The sequence below is a fragment of the Toxotes jaculatrix genome, chromosome 9 (assembly GCF_017976425.1).
Source record: "Toxotes jaculatrix isolate fToxJac2 chromosome 9, fToxJac2.pri, whole genome shotgun sequence".
Lineage (NCBI taxonomy): Eukaryota > Metazoa > Chordata > Actinopteri > Toxotidae > Toxotes > Toxotes jaculatrix.
In genome coordinates, this window is record NC_054402.1 from 13,296,338 (window position 1) to 13,317,992 (window position 21,655).

At 42.5% G+C, this 21,655-nt stretch overlaps 1 protein-coding gene across 3 annotated transcripts; it reads right to left on the minus strand.

Annotated features, from left to right (window-relative positions):
- Positions 1-76: 76 nt before the first annotated feature.
- cluha (clustered mitochondria (cluA/CLU1) homolog a) lies at positions 77-19,673 on the minus strand. 3 transcript variants are annotated; one of them, XM_041046176.1, is made up of 27 exons: positions 19,348-19,673; positions 12,813-13,006; positions 12,443-12,614; positions 11,573-11,716; positions 10,939-11,066; positions 10,614-10,768; positions 9,691-9,816; positions 9,061-9,208; positions 8,864-8,956; positions 8,034-8,468; positions 7,396-7,655; positions 6,963-7,288; positions 5,826-5,927; positions 5,257-5,357; positions 5,008-5,160; positions 4,848-4,910; positions 4,511-4,755; positions 4,309-4,393; positions 4,040-4,193; positions 3,793-3,932; positions 3,618-3,698; positions 3,385-3,510; positions 3,159-3,280; positions 2,979-3,072; positions 2,744-2,878; positions 2,573-2,646; positions 77-2,050 (listed from the first exon to the last, which is right to left on the minus strand). In XM_041046176.1, the coding sequence occupies exons 1-27, from the start codon at positions 19,472-19,474 to the stop codon at positions 1,924-1,926; spliced, it is 4,110 nt and encodes a 1,369-aa protein (XP_040902110.1). In that variant the 5' UTR covers positions 19,475-19,673; the 3' UTR covers positions 77-1,923. The 3 variants fall into 3 exon arrangements, with proteins under 3 accessions (XP_040902110.1, XP_040902109.1, XP_040902111.1); XM_041046175.1 differs by having other exon boundaries at positions 6,876-7,288; XM_041046177.1 differs by lacking the exon at positions 19,348-19,673 and adding an exon at positions 18,213-18,286 and having other exon boundaries at positions 6,876-7,288.
- Positions 19,674-21,655: the final 1,982 nt, after the last annotated feature.

A 21,655-nucleotide genomic window follows, 5' to 3' on the forward strand; every position in this document is an offset into this window, starting at 1 on the left:
ATTTAGCCAGTACAGTAAGTAGTCCATGTTACAAGTCTTGTGCCAAGTAAAAACTACATTTTCTCAAAACAATCAGTTCCAGCACCATCTCTCTATTGCTTTAATCACATAACATTTAGACACGGCAACAATTAAGTAACAAATTGCCATGGGAGGGATACATTGCATGTATACAAGCGCACACAAACCTTATCAGTCTTTTTTTTTTTGGTACATTACATTGAGGCAGCCCTTCTTTTGTCCACTTTTGGTGGTGCTGTGAACATGTAAACACATTCAAACAGCACAAGAAAGTGCACTAAATACTGCTCAACGAACAGACACTCCTGGCTGGTTTTTGTCTCAGTTACATATGAAAAGATGACGTGACCCAATAATGGAAAAAGAAAAAAACAAAAAACAAGAACACCCAGCAACAATAAATCACTCACTACTGCCAATGTCGAGCACCTGTTCAATGGTGCAAAGAGGTTGATTTTAGTACCAATTCATACATAAACAGATTGACAACATTGGTGGCCATGAATGTTTTAAGAAAAGAGGCATCAGCCATCCAACAGGTTTGCTATGTGTAGAAAAATAAAACATCTGGAAAGCCAATGTTCGCTTAGCCTCTATTCAAACTATGCAGCAGCAAAAGCAGCAACAGCCCTGGCCAACTGATTTTCTGTTGTACTACACAAAGACACACACACTGTCACACACACAAACATACATGCACATATTTTCTTTCAATGTGTAAAAATAGGTTGAACACAGCTAGTATATAGATCGGTTAATCTACTGCGTAAAGTGGACGTTTTTCAAATCTGCGTTTTCCATTAACATCAATTGAGTATCTGTCTAAATCCGATAGAGATTTATACATCTTTTTCCACTTCTATACATTTTCTATAAAACAGACATGGCTTAAATTAACCGATGATCAACAGGCCTAAAATAGTTTCTCAATTCTCCTGTGTATTGTTACAAAATTTCAGATTATTTACTAACAAAAAGAAAAAAAAATTTCAGCAAATGAAATCAAACCGGTTGAAAGCTCACTAATGTATCACTGTATTGTTCGCTTGCTTGGAGAAACATGAACCACGGGGCACAGCAGGCACCCACCTGGGATGTCGTAAGTACAAATGATAGAACGATTAAATTAATTAAACATCGGGGGACGTGTAAGAATGATGGGTGATTGCTGTAAAGTGGCTCAGAGAAGCCACTAAGAGGGGAAATTACATTCTGAAGCCCCACTTGAAAAAATCTCAAATTTATTGACTGTATTCCGGTCTTAGTGCACAGTAGAAAGTACCCCTGAGTTCTAGGACAGGGTAGGTGCTTTTTCACTAAGAGCACCATCAGGGGGTGGGGTGGGGTTGGGTGGGTATGTGGGGGCTACATGCCCGGGGGTCTTCGAGGCTCTTTAGGGAATGGCGGGGCAAAAATGTGGTCCTGGGCTACCATCGCTGTGGGAAGTTGAGAAGAAGCATTACTTGGGGATTATGTTACAGTGGATAAGGCTCTGGTATACAATGTCATGGTCATCCTTGGTCTCCCTCCACCCGGCTGCAACCGCTCTGTCATATATATAATCGTATTTCTAAACACCTTAAGTGACTTCATCACCAGGTTCTTGGCCGAGGGATTTTTCAGATTGCACATTAAAGTTGATTCTATGTTGTTTGTACTTTCTCCTCCCTCCCTTCCTACGTCGTAGGAAATTCCTGCTCTGTATTCCTTTGTCCTACAGTTCATACAGTTTATTCTCTGGACTGCCCTGACCCATCCCTCCCCCTTTTGTTTTTTTATTTCAATGCTGATTTAGCCTGCTTGGTTCTCGGGTCCACAGGCCCAGAGACATGGCTGTTTCGTCACAGCCTCTCCCCCCTCCCCCATAGCAGAAAGTAGCTGTGTGTTGAGGGCTTTTGGATGTTAATCAATGGGAATTTTGTCCTCTAGTTCCAGTGGGCTGTCCTCAGCGGGTTCCTCGCTCTTTCCCAACTCCTGCAACTGCTGCCGCCTCTGAACCTCTGCCTTCAGGTTTTCCAGATCCTTTTGGCTGAAAAAAAAAAACAAAAAAACGAAAAACATTTATGTCAAATGTGTCAGTCTTCATCTACTTAGCCTTTTGTCTCTAAATTTAGATACAGAACATAATGTGGTAAATCATGGACATTTGGATTTCATAGCATTTAGCCACATTGACACAAATTATGCTGCAATTTAAAATTTTATAGAAGAAATTATAGATATTTTGTGTTTTTCCTGAGTAAAAGCCATTAAATTAGTAACAGTTTGGAAGAGGGTACAGATGGCACTATTACAGCCAAACAGCTGAGTATTGGTAATATTAAAACCTTTAGTGGAGTTTTAAAATAACATTAAGTTGAAATGACTGAATCACTATTATAAGCTGACTTTCTTGGAAAGCTTTTTTCGAGGCTAGCTCATTAAATGTAGAGAAGGTAGAAAAACTGAAGTTTCTGTTGAAATGGTCTCAAGGAGCCATTTAACACCTGCAGGTGTTCTGGGTATTATTATATACCCCCCCATATACTTATAATACTTCTACTGTTTCTACCTGAGAGGTATAAAGATGATGCCGTTGATGATGTTGAGCTGTTCCAGGACGCTGGCCATGCTGGGGGCAGTGAACTGGAGAATAGGAGGAAATAAAAACAAAACATCAGCGCTAAATGTTTGGGCTGTAACAGATGGAAGAACAAAAACATGTCTGACTCTGAGCAGTCACCTTGAGGGGCATGATGCTGGCGTTGGAGCCATTCTTGTAGATCTCGTTCATGGTTCGCTGCAGAGCCACGGCCTGCTGGGTGAGATACTTCAGGTACTCTGAGCTCTCCTTGGTTTTCTCGTGTGCCTCACCCATCTGAGAAGAGGAAGAAAAAAAACAAGTTTAAAATGTTACTTCACCACATTTGATAAAGATAAGTGTGTCAGCTCGTAGTATGGAGTCCTGCAGGGCCTACCTGGTTCTTGTAAATAGTATAACCCTCCTTCTCATGCTGTAGTGCTGAGCGGAACTCGGCCTTGCTCTCGTAAACCCTTGCTACCAAATGATGGCTGACAAAAAAAAGACATAATATAAATCACCATGTAAGTCATTGTTCTACCTACTATATACTTATGGATGATGAATGTCTCCCCACCTGAGGGCCACTTTGAGGGACCGCGGTCCATGGTACTTTGTGTTGATGGTCAAGGCGTTCTCCAGGAATCTCAGAGATAAATCATACTCCATCACTCCGTGCAGCACCAGCCCAATGTTGCTCTGTGGAAAGAAACCATGAAATATCAGTGTAAGACCTGTTTACTTTTCTTTTTTGATGTGGATTATTTTTCTTATAATTCTCAAGAAAAAAAAACTGCACCCACATCTAGCAGTGCCATCTCTGGGTGGTCCTCCCCGCAAACCAACAACATGAGGTAACGTGCGCGATAAAGCAGCTTCAGGGCGGTCGACAGCTGGCCGTTGGCGAAGCAGTACAGAGCCAAGTGCATCTACAAAGTGGAGGGAGGCACACAGGAAATAAAAACAAAAGGTAAGAGGGATGTTAAACATCTTTTGCATGACCTAAAAACATCCTCCTCTGGGCGTGACAGCTTACATATTCTTGAATTGTGTTGGGGTGCTCGATGCCGAGGACTCTCTCACTCATCAGAACAGCCTTTTGCTGGTTGCTCAGAGCCTGCGGGTAAATGCACAAATGTTGATTAGTGATATCAAATCAATGGGGTGCTCATGTCAAAGTCACAAACAAGGCAAGGGTATGTTATGCCTACCTCGGGATGATCTCCCATGATGTAATTAAGGCGTGCCAGCAGGCGCAGGCAGGCACAGATCTCTACATGCATAGGTCCGTACACGTTGTTGAAGAGGTTGAGAGCCTCGTTGATAAGCTCACAGCCCTCCTTCAGAAAACCTGGAAATGAAAAGGAGGGGTAGTGAGACAGGTCAGCATTTAGTCAAGTCAGGTTTGTAAATTGACATGTACGAATCCCTCGGCTGGAGTAAATATGAGAAATTCACCTTGCTGTACTTTGGCCTGTCCACTCTGGAAGAAGTGGAAGGCGTCGGAGGCTTTGGGGTTCACGTGCTTCACAACAGGGAAAATATTCAGGATGTCCTCCTCTGTGAAGGCAGGCTTGTGGCGGCTGTCAAAGTTGTACTCCTTTATCAGAATCTACAAAAGGAAATGAAACAAACAATGTATATAAAGTAGGGGAAGCAACATAATGGCTGCTTGCTAAAGTGGCGCTGGGGGTGCGTTACTACAGACCACACTAAAAATGTGTTACCTGGATGCCAGTTTTGATAGAAATTTCTCTGAGCAGAGTGGTCTTCTGGAGGCCATACTTCTCCACCACCTGGTCCACACTTTCACTGAGCGAGAAAACATTTCAAAACAGGATGTTAGTCACCAAAAAATACACACAAAGTAGAAGAGGGTCCTTATGCTAGCTTTGACATCGGTTTCACATTAGCAGATTGGGCCCTCACCATTGTATGGTGAAGTGATAGTAGCTCTGGGCCTCAGAGGCAATGTTCTTCCACAACTCGCTGGGCGTCAGGCTGGCCCACGCCGTGTTGTCTCCGCCGCCGGGGACCCTGTTGCGGCGCTTACGGCTTTTGCGGCGTGACACCAGCTCGTCGGGAGGCAGGTGGGCGACAGCGTCGGGGAAGGAGCTCAGGAAACAGTTAAGGAAATGACTTACAGCGGCAGAGAGGGCAGACAACTCCACACCCTGTGCGATGACAAAAAAATTGAAGAACAATTAAAATAAAAGTAGGTTTGCTTTTTCAAGAAGATGGATGACGTATGTGGAATGCTACAAACCTGGAGGTATGTCTTGAAGATATGTTTTGCACATCTGGTGATCAGCTCACTGATTCCTATTCTCTAAGATAAAAAAAAAAGATAAGAAAAAAATGTTAGAGCTAATTAAACACAAGGAAAAACAGTGTGTGACAGTCAGATCTGGGAACATCACACTCACATAGAAGTGCTCCAGCTGGGCTTTAGCAGGGGTCTTGTCCACAAACTCCAGAACAGTGCCCAAATAGCGAACATTGATGCCTCTCTGGTGCAAGGCCTCTGTCAGTGTGGCTCCATCCATGGGCAGAGCGGTGTGGTCTAAACAGTCTTTAACCTGCTCATACAACACACGGCTTTAAACTCAGATACACAACCAAAAAAATTCAACATCTATATAACCAGGTTCTGTGGGAGTATATGTGTTACTGACCAGTGACGGGATCTGACAGGACACCAGGAAGGCAGCAGCATCTTTAAGGAGCTGCTTCTGCTTCTGGACGTCATCTGCGCTGTCGTCTGGGAAACGCACTCCTGTTTGAACGCCACAAATGCACACTTCTGTGTTTATATTCTCCCGTGAATAAGCGTCATTCACTCTCTCTTATCACCCCAGAGATAATTCTGAGCCTAATGTACCGAGAAATGACTATGCACAAGAAGGAAATTAGACGCTGACAAATCTGACAGTTCGGGGAGTGAGGATTGATGAACTCCTACAGTTATCCTTTTTAATTTAAGAGCAGCTAACAGCTTAATTATTTTGTATTAATATTACATATATACTTTTTTTAAACTGCAGCTTCACAATTTTCAGTTTTGTTCTCATTTTACCTAACACCAACCATTTCAAAAAATATTTTTAAGCTGAGCACTGATCACCTGATTACATATTTTAAAGCTGCCCTAAAATCCTCCCCATGAACCTTCCCCACTTATCAGCCTGAATTATCCACAAAAATAGGAACAGCTCTTGGCAGTAAAGCTCCTTGTTATGCTCACCTGGGGAGAAGATGTCAGGGTTGAAGCGAATGTCGAACGATGTGTTGCTGATGGAGCCAACTGCCTTGCAGGCATTGAGGACAACCTCACGGCTTTTGGGATCTGTTTGCGATCAGAATCAAATACAAGAAAATAAGATGCAGAAAATGTTCAAATCACTGGCGACGGACACATCATGTCAACATAACTGAAAAGTGACAGTTTAAACCATGTCCACATCAAGCCGCTGCCTTTTCAATCCACTCTTTTTAGTATGTATGCTATAATCACTCAAACTCAGTTGGGTGCTGCAGCTCAATAACATAAAGCCAATATTCACCTCCAACTCTGTGTGTGATCACTGTATTGCTCTGTTGTGCTGTATTGTGTGATTACTGGCAAATTAATTGTCACTACAGCTGATCACACAATATAGACAGTATCATTGATCTTGTCATTTATTTTTTTCCAGACTACTTCAGTCACGCATTGCTGACATTGCCGTTAGCTTTGGTTAAGCTTACTGTAGACATGGCCTTGGACGAGTACCCACCACCATTTCACCGTACACGACTACAAACACTACAGATTAGATCAGGATGTTTCCCAAGCAGATTACTGCGATTTAGGATCAATTGAGCAGCAAACAAATCACTGAACACGATTAGTTTTTGCATTCCAAAACACATTTGGATTAACAGACACTGCCACCGATTATTCAGTTTATATCCCACAGCAGAGGCATCACAAGCTGGAACAGGGAGAGATGGGTTGATTGGGTGCCAACACTCTTCCCCACTGCAGGCTGAGGACTGAGCAGGGAGAGCTAGCCAGGTGGAGAGAAGCCACTATGACCCAGTGCTTGATACTTTAATGCTTTACCTGATACTCTAATGATCTGGACACATACACACATGCACGCTCTCTAAAATTAGCTGCATCACGACAGCTAATTTTTGGTTTAATACCACTTCATTTTGATTAAACACTACTTTTCCTATCTGGTTATCCACCAGAGTAGCTCTCCCTGCGTTGTCCTGGCTTTGCTTTTCGGGGTATTTTTGGACGTACCAATACCAGATCCATCTTCGGCAACTAAGGTCTCCGCCAGCTCTTTGGCCTGAGCTAATCCTGGAATACTTTCCTCAAGCTCCTTACCCTCCAGTGGGCTCTTGCACTCCCCATTCTGGGTGGCTGCAGGGTCTAGAGGCCCGTTTGTGGCGGGCTTCGAGGAGCTTTCTTCACTGTCCGTCGCTGCCTGTGAGGCAGCAGAGGTGCTGTTGTCTGTCTGGCTTGTGCGGTCTGTGGAGACCTCTGTTGCATTAGGAGAATCTGATGCAGCGGTCTGTGTCTGGCTTGTATCAGCATTGCTTTCTGTGGAAGTTTCTGAGGTTTCTGTGATGGCAGGTGTATCAGTCTTAGTGTCCTTGTTTGCTTTCTGTTGCATGAGCTGTAACGCTGCCATCTTCATGAAGAGAAGATACCTGCAGAGGGAAGAAAAGAAAAAAAAAACAAAACAGTTAATCAGATGCAGAAACTTTCCACATGTGATGATGGAAATGTGATTCTGCACACCAGAGCAGACACCTACCTGTGCTCAACGAAGGCTTCGATGAGCTCCTGGCGGAGACAAGCCAGGCGGTGGCGGTGCTGGCGGGGGAAGCCTTGGCGCTGGCTCTCTGGAGGCAGCTCCTCTCCGTCCACAGGCAAGAAATTGAGGTCAGGGGGGAAAGTACGCAGAAGGTCCAGAATGTAGTGTCGTCCATCGTTTCCAATGATGCCTTTACACTCGACAGAGGAGCACAGCTCCACTGTCTCATTCTTCTCGTTCAGCACGCTGTGTCTCTGGACCTAAAATTTACAACCAGAACGTGGAAAAATTTACTTGTTGGGGAGACAGAGGGGCTGAATACACAGCATCTCTGTGGTGGTATAAGGTGGGATAAGATTGGCAATATTTTACATTTTTGTGTCCACAAATGCATGAAAATGCAAAAAAAAAAAAATGATGTTAGTCTGCCTTATATACTCCATGAGAATGACAGACAGACTTAATGGATGTGTACAGTGGATGTCAGTGGCACAGAGGAATAAGGTGTGTCAGGCCTTGGCTACACAGACAGGACTTGTCTTTTCGTAGGATTTATGGACAATAAGAAAAATATAAAACAAAAGTTAAGTACTGTGAAATAACTGGATTATCCACAAGTTAACAGTCGTGTTACTGACCTTGAGTGGCCTGCTGGTCTTCTCCAGCAGCTCCAGATATTTGCTGTGAGACACAACAGTCTTTCCAAAATCAATGGAGCCGTAGATGACGCTCTGCTCCTGCTCACGCTCAAGGATTCCTGGGATGATGGACTGGGCGGTGACGCGGTAGCCTCTGTAGTCCACCACTACCGTCCCCAGGGTGTAGAGACCTTCCACATCCACCGCCCCGTAAGCTCGTACTCCATTCAAGTCATTGGTGGGTGCGGCGTGGGCGGCGGCATCTCCACCCAGCTCACGATAGTGGTCCCGCACATCGAAGCCGAGGCTGAAGAAGATGTTGTTCCAAATGAACATCTGCATGCGTGTTTCCTCGCCAGGGTTGATTGCCATTACATTGCCATCAATTACCGCCATGGCTCCTCGAGTGGCAGCTGCTGCAAAGTCACTGTGGACCTGCATGAGAAAGTTAAAAAAAAAACAAACAACAGGAGTTAGCAGGGATTAAGAAGAAGAAGAAAAGCTATATGTTGCCCATCAGCAGAGTGAGTCAGCAGTTTGGGTAACTGACAGATTCAGCACCAGAGGGCTCAATCTAGCACTACCTGCAAAGTTGCTACAACAAGGTTTCTGCAGGGTTCACCAAGTTAAACTTCATATTTTTTTAAAGAGCTTTTTAATAACAATTTTTGTGTTTTTTAATAAAAACATGAACTTTAATAAAATGAAATTTAATTAAGAGTCATACCAACTAAGGTATGAAAGATAATAAAAACCATTTTTAACTAACATTACTGCCTATAGTAGGCTATAAAAAGATTATATACAAGGCCTGAAAGGCTCAGCAGTACCTTGAATATGGCCCGCTCCCTCAGCAGCCGCTCAGGCAGATTCTTCCGGGGCAGCTCCCTGGTGGTCTGCAGCTCCTCATTCCAATCTCTGGTCTGGAGACATGTCAGCACATAGAGCTTATTAACACTCATTTCAAAAAAAGCTATTACTACCTTATTTAGCTGTCTGGTGGGATGCTGTGTTCAGCTGTGCTCACCTGTCCAGGTATGTGCTCCTCATAACCCAGACGGGAGGTGTAGGCGTCCTCAGCTCGAACACAGTCCATAGCGTGGTCTACCTGCGGAGCTGTCCAGCTGTACACCTGGAAAGGCGTGGCTATCCTCTCAAAGGGGTGTCTCTGGACCCTACAGCAAAAACACAGTACAACAGAAAAAAAGAGACATTACTTGCATGGACTTTTTTTTCATGCATTTCAGGAAGTTTATCTGAGGTTTTCTTCTGTTGAGTCCAGACCATATTCTAGAAATTACTTTGTCTTGTTTAGTTTCTTTACTTATTGTCCTTTAAGACTTTGACCTGCTGCCTCCTGGACAGATCTTAACTTGAAAAGATAATGTGTCCTCAAAAGGTTAAATAAAGTTAATGAATAAATAAATTAAACAAATGGATAACTGTAGAAAAGAAATGTAACAATAGTAAAGAAAAGAAACTTTTTAAAAATACAAACTGAGTAAAGAACAGATGCTGTGAATGTGCTGAGGTAAAGGAAAGACATGTCTCATTAGAGCACAGATGAAGAGAACTTTGTTGCTCTGAACTGCTCAAACAAAATAAAAGTTATTCAGTTACAGATTTTGTGAAACTCAAGGTAAAAACGTGTTTTCACCTTTTCTTTTGCAGGGCAGTGAAGTTCTTCTTGAAGGCAGGGCTGATCTGGCTCAGCAGCTCCACCAGAGAATGGCTCAGGAAGCTGGGATTGGCTGGTTTGGGGTTGAAGGTGTAGGTAGTAGATCTGGAACATACACAAGCACCGTCATAACACAACCTGAAGTCTTCTTACTGGAGAGAAGAGATCAAGAACTAAACAAGCGTTGGGCAGTAGCTTTCCTGTAGAGAGGTCACTTAGTGTAACAATTAAAACATGAGAGGAACTTACACCGGCTGGCTACATGTTTGCAAGCTCTGGTACCCAGCAATGGTATCCAGCACAACTTTTGCACTTGTCAAAATTGTGATTTGATTTCTTTCTAGTTTTTAAGTTTCATGACATAAAAACATTTGATTAAAGGCTCACTTTTAATGTCTGTCTGCTAGACTTGTTTGATCAAGTTGTTAGAAACAGAAAGACAACCCTGCTCTCCACACACAACAGTATCCTTCCCAATTCTACTTGCCAGTGTAATCCAATTACATCTCATTAATTTGACTGCTAAGCTTTTGCTGGCAACCAAAATTAGGATCCTGAAACTGCTAATAGACCACTGTGCGTGCATCTCTATCAGCACTTAACACACTGTCCTCCATTTAAAGTGCAACTATATGTATTGTATATCTTGTTTGTCATTTGTTTAAATGAAAACAACTACCAGTGTTAAGCATAACTTTACTCACAGCAGCACCTCTTGAACTTTCGATCAGCTAATCGTTAATGTGACTGCTGCCAAATCCCTTCACTTGAGCTGATGGTGTCTTAAGTTGTGAATACTGACGAACTCTGCAAGTTGCTCTGCATAAAAACCCACTGCCAAAAGCTTTCTGCTGTGAAACCATGGAGCTGTAAGGAGATACGAGGCTGAAAAGTTGACTGACTGGTTGAGGTAGAAGCCGCGTGTAGAGGCAGTGACGCTGACATGGCGTTCCTCCACAGTCACAATGTACAGGTACATGAGGTCTCCGTGCATCTTCCTGTTTCCAGGTGGAGGGTTCCAGCCGCTCATGGTCAGGACCTTCAGGCACTGCATAGGCTGTTGAGGACGTTACAACCATCAGCCAAAGGAAAAAGTTTGAGCCATAACATCTTAAATTTCACTCTTTTATTTGAGTACTGTATTACTTTTTACATGACTCTTTCAATTACATTTTTTTTGTCTCATATTAAGCCTACATGTAGAACCTAACCCAGACTGCTCCTCACCTTCCAGTCCTTGTTCTGTGGCTGGAGGGGCACCAGGGGGCGCTCTTTGCTGCCAGGCAGGATGTGCTCTGGGGGGGTGCAGTCAATCTGCTCCAGCTCATTGCCCTTTTTCTTCCGCTTACCACTATCTGCAACCACATACGAAGGAACGAGGTGATCAATCCACATGTTTGAACATGACTCTGCAGGACAGTTCATCTACCTCTTCTGTGTTATACTCAGCCACACAGGAGGCCATTGTGAACCCACATAAGCCCCTTTCAGACCTGGACCCCTTTAATCTGATAATAATTTAATTGTTGTTCTCATGTTTAAATGAGCACTCTGGTCTCTTTTATAATGTTCCCGGGTCAGACGTAGTAACATTACTGAAGCACTTTAACAGGGCACAAGTCTAAGATGAACGCTGTCAGATTAACATGCAGGTTACAGCAGCACACGTTTAAAAATCCATCAGGGATGCAGCCTAATAGACGACAGAAAGCAGCTTCTCTCTGTGCACATATCGAGCAAGCATCACATCTCTTTCTGTAAATGTGCTGTCAAGCCTGAATCAAGCTGTAAGGGTCATTAATGTTAGAAACACCCGCGTGCGAATGACAAGAAGTCATCGCTGTCCATGTCTGAATCTTACCTCCGAGGTCTCCATCGGTGAAGATGCTGAGGAAGGAGAGGGAGTTGCAGTCCACTCCATTGTAGGCGTCTGAGGGGTCCAGACTTTTCAGCAGGTCTCTGATGTGACGCACGTGGATGCGAGCTTCGCGCACGGTGTAGGGCTCTGCAGCAAAGAGAAGAAACCCAAAGGTTTACAAATAGTAGACTGTGAGGGATTTGACACGCAACAGATCAGGCTAATAAACTATGACTCAATTCAGTTTACTCTTTGCCGGCAGCTATGTTACCAGTAAGAGATGTTGTGCCAGGATGTAGATGGAGGATCATTAAAGTATTAAATCCATAATGTTTTTTTTTAAGCGATAAACCCTTACTACATCCATCTGTATGATGGTGAAACAATAAAAACACAACATTTGCTGTAACTGATGCCAAGTATGCTGAGTTGATCAGGTTTGTCGGGATGTACCTGCCAATGCTGTCTGACTGTCATTAATGGTATAATTGTTTTCACACTGCCTGGTAAGTCGATGACACTTTCATTGCCTGCACCCAAGCTGAAACACAGCACTACATGTGATTTGTCATCTATCTTTGTGATAGTTTCAAACCACAGATGGTTACACTCTCTAACAGCTAGCTTTCTGACATTCAATGATCAGCCACAACAATACAGACTATTAAATCCTTCAGAGCAAATAAAAAGTTTTGAAAATACAAAAAGGTACTGAAGTGTTTTTAGTGAGGACACTGATTGTGTGTCTCACATACAAGCTACGTGCTTTACATACCAAGCTAAAACAATGGAAGCATTATGATAACAACTCGACTTTTCCCAGTTAACCGTGATTTTCTCCATCTGCACCAAAACAAGGCATTTGAACCTGACCTTCCACCACTTTCAGCAGCGAACCCTCCTGCAGGCCCTCGATAGACTTGAGCTCTGCGAAGTTGTCCAGCACGTTTCCATCCAGCTGCAGAGAGAAGCAGGTGCGGTGGCAGGTGTCCTCGCGGTCCATCAGCACCTGATGGATTTCCTGTACCATTTCCTGCGGAGACACCTGAGGGAGAGGAGTGAACAGGGGACATGAAATGATGTAGAAAAGCTGAGCTTCAGAAATATTTGCAGCTTGAGATATATCAGCTGTCTCCTACCAAGAACACGTACATATTTTATTTGCCAGCCGCTTAATTGAATCAGAGAGTACTGTTTAAATGCAGCATCATGAACTGCCACTCACAAAGAGCTACGTCCTTACCTGCAGGTCAAACGGCTCTGTTCCAGGGGCTTGGATCTTAACGGTGAAGCCTGTGTCCTGGATCACTATCACTTCCTGTTCGTTGGACTCCTCTCCCCCGTCCGCCTCACCGGTCCCATCCTGCTTCGATTCTGCCTCCTCCGTGTGCTCGTGAGCCCCGTCCCCGTTCACCATGGCTGTATCTGCACTGTGCCCTGCGGTGGAGGAGACACAGAGGTCAGCAGTGAATTATGGGGCCATACAAATCCTGGGATGGAGTCACTCAGATCTGATTACAGCAGCAACTATTCAGACTATTGGTTTGAGTCTGAAAATATGATACAAAGCAGAGCATTTACACCTGAAATCCTGTATTACTATTAAGTTATGTGAGGAAATAGCTCTGTTCACAACTCCACCTCACCTTTTTTTTTTTTTTTTTACAATCATCACCTGTACAGCTGCTATTAGTCAACAATCTGAGCAACAGAGAGCAGCACCTTCAGAGAGTCAGCAACACAAAGCAAGTCTTCCTGACAACAACAGCAAACTCCCCAACACCCACACACACACTTTTTTTACCACATGAACACAGAGACGCTGCCAGGCAGCCAGGTCATAAACAAAGCACACAGACCCAGAGGCTGAACAACCTTTCCGATTACCTCATGAAGTATTTATGAATGGGTGAACATAGCCGAAAAAGCTAAGCTACAGTTTGCTATTGCTGCGGTGGTACTGCACTTAATTCAAATACAAATGAATTTAACACAAACTACAGAATAAGGGTGATGGTATCTGTCAATAATCAGCTGTATGTGCATTTCCTGTTCAAGTACAAACCCTTCTAAAAAAAATTGAAAGAAACCAGCCGATACAGACAGAAAGTACCTAATTTCCAATCCAACACCAACCTGCTAAAACCCAACACTGTTGCGACACTGGAAGGCATTTAGCCTGGAGCCCTTGAGGGACTGAACACAAAAGATTTCAGCATTCACAACAGGGAATTACTGGTCACTTGCATGGCTGAATGTGACTGATGCAATAACAGCAACTCAGCTATTAACCCATGTGGCAGCTGCTTCTCTAAAAGGACATTCATTTCCTCAGATTTACAGTATTTTTTTTATCTTTTATAAAAACTACACGATATAAGAAAAATCTATAGTAATGATTCAAAGGTGTGTTATTACTCACCTTATTATAAACACCATGCATGGACTTAATTTGTCACTTTTTCTATAGTTAAGATGATAAAAAGAATGACACAAATAAAAATGAGGCTCTCGGGTTCATTAATTCTGAGGAGCAGGGCCAAGTATGTGGATGTCAGACAGCTGTTTTCTCTCACTGGGACACAACGGCTGCCAACCAGTGTGGTGTCCTTGCTCACTTGTCAAGGGTAAGACAGCGTCAGGGTTACTGTAGAGAAGGGCCCCAGAGGGAGAGGCGGGGTTTTGTAACTGGACTGCGACCCCGAGTGGGACTAAAACGGTGGAGGAGCAGGGGTGGTGGGGTGGGTGAGGCATAGGAGAGAGGAGCGACAGGCCACGCTCTGAATAACAAACACAACGGCTTCAGAGCGGACACACAACACAAGTTCATAATGTTACAAAGCAGAAGGGAATGAGGGCCTGCTCGGTGTCGAGTGTTTCGGTGTAGCTGTCAGTGTTTTCAGTGTCAGGACAGAAACGTCATCAGATGGTTGCTTCAGTTGCTTTTCAGATCGAACATTCGAAAGTTTGAGGCGTTGCTTCAGGAGCTGAGCTGGACAAAAAAGCGACTGCAAACTAGACAGGAGAGTATGCTTAAGTTCTCACTTTTTTAAATAAAACAAAAACTGAATTTATTTGAAATAAAAAATGGTGTTTGGTTAGAAAGATAGCCTTGCTAGTGTTAGAGTAATCTGGTTTATTTATCATCCCCACACTAACCACATTCATTCAGATGTAATTTTACATCACATTTTCCCCCCGGTCATAACCAATTTACCAGGATTTGAAAATAAAGGTCCTATTAATGTCCTATAAAGGTTCTGAAGAAGAATTGTTCAAGTGAGGCATTACCTCACTTGAACAATTCTTCTTCAGAACAGGCACTTCTAGGACTTTGAGGCTTTTATTTCTAGCTCACAACTCAACTTATTCCATCAAATTATAGTGAGGTTGAGAGAGAAAGGACTCTTAGATGAGGAAAAGGGATCAGCTCTCAACATCACGCAGGCAACAGTATCGTGCGCGAGTAGCACTGTGATTTATGGGGGCAATCCAGCAGTTGCAGGAGAGATGAGAACAGTGAAGCTACAGTTTAACAGTCGAGTACAAAATCCAATATCTGCTCTTGTTTTAGAGGGAAGGAGGCATAAATTTAGATGCATCAAGCCTTTTATCTTGATGCGTTTCCTGTTGGGGTGAGCTGTGCTGGTGAGACATAATATGGTGGTGGTGAAAGTCAGGATGAGACAGCAGTTTAATCTGATGGGAAAGACAGAAAAAAATCAGATGTCTCTGAGCGGCATTTTCTTTAGGGGATATTAGTGGTAATCCATTGCAAATACTTTGACTCTGTAAAAGCAAACTGTTTTTATTTAGAAGGTTGGAAGCATATATTTAAGAAGAAACAAATATATACCTAAATTCAACACCGGCACACAGGACTGAGTGACATGATGATGATTTGAAAAAGATTTTAGGTTCTGTTCCTACTGAGGCAGCCATCGCTGTAAATATTTTAGACCATTGTATGCAATTTTGTCTTGATTGGATTGTTTTATGGCTCAGAGTATCACATCTACCACCAGGTCAAGGTGAAGAATCAAAGCAACAAGGACACAAGTCAGATAAAGGGACAAGAGAGGCAAAAACCCAACACACTGAAACCCAACAGCAAACAAGTTTACACAGTAACTGACCCATTTTCCCTCTTTCTAAACCTAAACTAAAAGCTCAGAGTGGCAATTCACATGATTTCCTTCCAGATGACCAGATACTTAGAGGTGAGCTTTTCTTGCGTTCGTTACCATGGCCCAATTCTCTTGTTGATGACAAAATAATAAACCCACCATTCAGCTATCTCCCCACTCTGCAGCCCTTGACCCTGACTGCTGCCATGGCAACATTTACCAGCCAACCAGACAACCCTGAATACAACAACAACAACAAAACAACACAAGGTCTCTGTCCACCAGGAGGTTGCCACCTTGTGGCGCAGCACACATGATTACAGACAGACCCTGAGTCATGCATCTGCAATCACATTTTACAGCCACAACAACTGAATATAAAGCCTGTCTGTCTTTATAAATCAGTCACTAAATAACTGCCAGTAATAAATGATGATAATAATAATCCTAAACTACAGAATAAACTTTAATGAGGACATATAAGTCCATCTGCAGAGAGTTTTATCATACAGTTAAATGGTAACAAACATTCTCTGGTTTCAGCTTCTATGGGTTCGCTGCCTTCCTTTGTTTCATATCATATCAGTTTTCAACTGTGGATCAAACAAAATAATATTAGTTTAAATATTACATATTTTTTCAAATATTTTTTAAAACTAAAAGATTAATCAAAAACACCCGGCACCTTGACTGAGAATGAAAATCATCAGCTGCAGATTTTCAATACAAATGCATAAGGAAACCGAAAATCCAGATGTATAACATCTGCTATAGATCAGCAAGGGGTCCAAACCTGGGGGTCAAAGGGGATGTGAGACAGATTTAAATGATTAATGATGGGTTAATGATGATAACTGGAATAATAAGAGAAACAACTGCTTCTATATACAATTATTCTACATAATTGCAACTGCTTTGATAGTGGAATATTTTTTTTGGGTCTTTTTTATGCAAAAATGCTAAATGTTTGTTAGTTCCAGCTTCAAAAATGTGATAATTTGCTATTTTTAGTTAGTCAAACAAACAAAGGGATTGGGAACTGCTGGTTTTGGAGATGAACACAGTAACGCTGAGTAGATGTTGTGTGTCTGTGGACTGGTGACAAATATTGCCAGGGTGTCAGTGGCTCCTGGGATTAACCAGGTCACTGTTCCCACGCGAGCATTAAGTCCCTTAAAACCACGAGCAGTGACCCTCAACTCGATCTGTCTGCTCTGCCATGTGCTGCTCTACGTTCTGTTACAACCCACTGACCCAAAGTCAGAGATTGCCTTTGTATAGGATATGCTTAGGCCTTCAGTCCTGTCACTGTCTCTGATATGTGGAAGATACTTCTAACAGCAGGTCACAGGTATGGCTGCATCTAATGATTATTTTTTTATACCTTTATCTATTAGTCAATTATCTTATATGATTATAAGATAAATAGTTAATTATTTTATTACTTTTCTTTGTCATATGTTACAGTAAATTGAATATTTTTTGCATTTTGGACTTTAGGCTTTAGAAAAAGGGAAAAATCCATTATTTTCTGACTTTTTATATACCAAATAATTAATTGGAAAAAAATATATACAATTAAAATAATCAAAGGTTCCAACTAACATTTATTTTCATTGTCATGTTTCATTTGTTATTGATTTAGTCTATAAAAAGATCCGAAAATTATGAAAAAGGACAAAATGATTCAAAGTGTCTTGTTTCGTGTAATTCTCAGTCCAAAACACAAAAATATTCAGAATCACATACATATAAATCTCCAATGTTTGGGTATTCTTGCTTGAAAAATATTGCATTTTAATATTTTTTCAATCAACTGATTATTCAACTAATTGTTGCGGCTCGAGCTGCAGCTAATGATTAATTTCATAATATATTCCCAACTAAAACCACTGTCCTTTGGGCCATGAAATGTCTCTGTAATGCCCCTGACAGTTTCTAAATGCTAAGTGATACCATCAGGTTGCTTGTTTTGTCCGACAAAACACCTCAGAACTTCACATATTAAGTTTTATTCTGAAATAAAACAAAGGAAAAGCAGCAAATCCACGTAAACGAGAAGCTGGGGCCAGAGAACATGTGGCATTTGTGCTCCAAAAAAAAAAAAAAAACTCTTAAGCGATTTTCATACCTGACGCCGAATACTGACAGTTAACTAACCGATGAATGGACTATTTGTTTCAGCTCTAAAATTATCTGGGTTCAGGAGGAGCTGACAGACTGGACAGCAGATACATAAGTAACCATCCAGCCACAGAAACACAGGAATTAATCCGCTATCACACACACAGCAAGCAGTAAGACGCTCTCACGTGTGTTTTCCTATAAAACGATGCAGGCAGAGACAATTCAAGGTCCCGCATGTGACACACACAGACAGGCTGCAATGACTTCTGTTGCTCTACAAGTTGTGTAAGGTTAACTCCGCAGACTGACACTCCTCGTCTAGTCTTAATCTGCCTCCGCCGACACCGCTCTGCTGCTTCTCAACAACTTTTACCGGGCAGGATACTTACCAGCTCACACGGCTGTTCGCGTACCATAAGCGTAACCTTCCCTCTCACCGTGCATGCACCATCATGACTTTTTCTGTGACAATCAGCTTCCGCTTCCCGGTCGAGGACGGACACTCGATTTCATCTTCCTCGGCGGGGAGGCGGAGGGGGGCGGTTAGAGGGTAATTACAGACCGCCTGGAGCTTCACCCACCTGACACCTCTTAAAGTGTACTTTTAATGGCAAAACAGCAAAACAAAGCGACAATACATCCTAAACATGGCCTGGTGGTCATATACCCTGTAGATACAAAGACATGGAGTGTATGAACCCCCCTTGTTCATGCGGGCAGTGAGCAGCTCCACTGAAGGTGACCTTCAGTGTTACCGAACATGTGCGTCGGTGCGAGTTTGTACAACATCACAGCAATGCTGCACAGTGTTAACTCCACGTATTATGTGCCACACACTCGGCTCATGCTTTACCTGAGACACACCAGGCCTCACTGTCCGTGCTCCTATTTGGGGTATGAAGCGACAAGCGCCGACAGTGACAGGAGCGGATGCTTGCTAGGTAGCCGACTAGCTAGTGAGCTAACTAGCTGCATACTGAATGAAGATGCTAATGTTAGCATGCCGGCTCACTTGTTTGGGTTAGTCTGGTTTGCTCGCGGTGTCAGTGTCAGGCTTGACTGCATGCTTACAGTTGTGACCCACGGATGTAGACGTGGATTGGATCCCGTGGAAGGTGCTCGCTTGCTAATTAGCACAGACGAGTCGAGGCATATCTATTTAACATGCTGATTAGCAGATGCTGCTATGTGCAATGTGGACCCCTCTGCACTTTGAGAGGCTACGAAGGAGATGGCTGGGGGGAGGAGGAGGAACGGGGGTCAACCCCACAGACCACCACCTTGAGTCCGAGGACTTTTAAGTCACAGGACAAAGCATGGAAGTGAATGTCACCAGCTTTAGTGCATGCCAAAAGTGAAAATGTCCCTAACACCACATTTAAAATAGTTAATGCACAGAGGTGTAGGCTATATGAAGATGTACTGTTACTGAATATAGTACGATAGGCGTAATCAGTGTGTGTATTAGGTATGGTAAGTGGTATCACAGCAGAGATGAAGCAGTCTGTAGCTGCAGAGTCTCACCGCAACCGCAGGAATCCTTCAGACGTGTCTTGCTGGTTTCCTGGGCTCCATCCCCGGCTTCATCCGTAAGATCAACCGGATTACAGTTAGGCACTGACGCCGGGATGTCATCTGTCTTGCTCACCATGGTCGGCAGTCAGTGTGGCGACAGAAATCCCCCAGCAGCTTTGCTTTAATGTGTGAGTCTGTTAAAGGAAATACAAAAAAACCCCAAATCTGCTTCTCCGGCTAACGCAGGCTAGCTGGCTACATGCGAAGGGTACAAGCTTACAAAAACAAGTCTACGGAGGAAGGACAGTGCTGTACATGGTGCTGATCACACGTGGTTTTCTCCTCCCCTCCTCTTGACCTCTATGCCTTTGCGTTGCACTTCCCCACCCACCGAGCGTGGCGCTACGGAAAGCCACGTGTGACAAATCGTTTTTTTTATTTGACAAATTCCTCTGGATTTTTACCTCCCTCTCTCCTTTTGAGCGTTTCAGAGTTTCTATTTCTCCTGCGCAGGGAGATAAAATGGTTGAGTGGAAAGATAAAGAACCACTACACTGTTACTGTTATCAAAACCACAAATAGGGATTTCATTGACTGGACTGACCTTTGACAGTTTGACCCAGATGTCATCAATTCCTGTCGGTCACACACACAGAGCAGTACGAACACAGCAGTGGTCTGTGCAAAACTCCTCACTGACCAGAATAATAGATGTTTGACCATGCATGCATTAACCTGCTAAGCCACTGTCGTCTGTAAAATGTGTACAGTTATACTGGAATAGTACCTACCACCAGATTTACATTTTTCCATTATTAGATTAAGAAAAGTGTGTATCAAGCCCAAACTGTTTCTAACAAAGAACCAATTTGGGCTTGAAACTTTCCTTAAAGTAATAAAAAAAGAAATTTTACAGGCAATAGTGTTTAGTGTTTAGCAATAGTGAGTCTTACAGGAAACAGAAGCTCCTTCTCTTACAAAAAAAGAGGGCCTGAATACTTCCACAGAGGGATCCAAAGCACTTAATTAATAATTATGGAGAGATAGATTGTACATATCTAACTGGCTTGAATAATATTTTATTGTTCACACTGAATTACTGAAGATAATTAATATAGAAGAGAATAATTCATGGAAAGAAATCAGTGAAATAATTTTGGTACCATGTTTTCACATTGTTTACTATCCCAAACCATGTATTAATCCCATATACCATTTTTTTAACCATACATTTTTGTTCAAGGTCTCTGGTATAGTCAAAGTGACATTATAGAATCCAAGCACATGGACTTCAGATCTATCAAAGAAACTGTGGTGGGGAAAAAAAAAAAAACTGAAACAGAAATCACCTAAAAATGTATTCTCTGTTTCAATAACAAGCAGGCAGCAGACTAGACAATCCTTCATTTTATTCCAATTATGTGTATAGTAGATTGTTATAGGAAGCTAACACAGTATATGCGGTAATCAGTCGATAGCTTTTGCTCACTCAAGGACCTAAACCCCACAAAGACCCAGAGCAACACCTCTCGACTTTTCATGTTGGGTACCACACAGCATTATTGCTAGAGACCACATAACACGTCAAACAAGATGCTTTATGATGCCACATACAGTCCACTGAAATGTTTCCATAAGATGCAAAATAAACTTATTTGACCTCAACCAATACAAGAAAAAAATGACAGAGAAGATTATGACAGTTATTATTATTATTATTATTATTATTATTATAGCCATTTAGAAAGATGGAAGACTTGCTATGGCTGAGTGATGTTAGATATGCTCTGAAAAGAAGAAAAAGCAAATCAGGCTGTGAAGATTTACTCTATTTAGCTGAAATATTCATGAAAAGACATCTTCATTAAGGCATCACACCATTCGTCTTCATGTTAATTTTAGTGGTGGGCCTCTTTGGCTCATTAGCGTTTTCCCTTAAAGCAGGCAAACAAATCATCAGTCTCTGAGTTGTATAAACTGTGGCAAAGATGCATACAGCAGCCAGTATTTTGATTATTTAACCAGGATGTTACTTAATACCAAAGTATATATAATCTAAAATGTGAGATGATGGTACAATATGGTAAGTAGGATGTTAAATTAACTATGAAAGGTGAATGGAGAGTTTAAATCTACCTGCCGTTTCATTTGGATGACAAGTGGAGTGATGCAGTCTAACAGTCTAAGTTCCTGATTCCTGTGGGGGAAAAAAACTGTTTCAAACAGGACAGGTTCGTACTTTTATCCCCTACTATCTCATAAAACTTGAGGAAGAATAGTGCACACAATTATGCTAATGGATTACCAGCTGAGAGGT

Bases quoted from the DNA above. Each gene is read 5' to 3' on its own strand.
- cluha (XM_041046175.1), bottom strand. From the start codon at position 19,474: ATGGTGAGCAAGACAGATGACATCCCGGCGTCAGTGCCTAACTGTAAT. The intron at 5,161-5,256 runs GTCAGTAACACA...TTGTATGAGCAG, and splicing joins CCTGTCAGATCCCGTCACTG to GTTAAAGACTGTTTAGACCA. The intron at 2,647-2,743 runs GTGACTGCTCAG...CCTATTCTCCAG, and splicing joins CCAGCATCATGCCCCTCAAG to TTCACTGCCCCCAGCATGGC.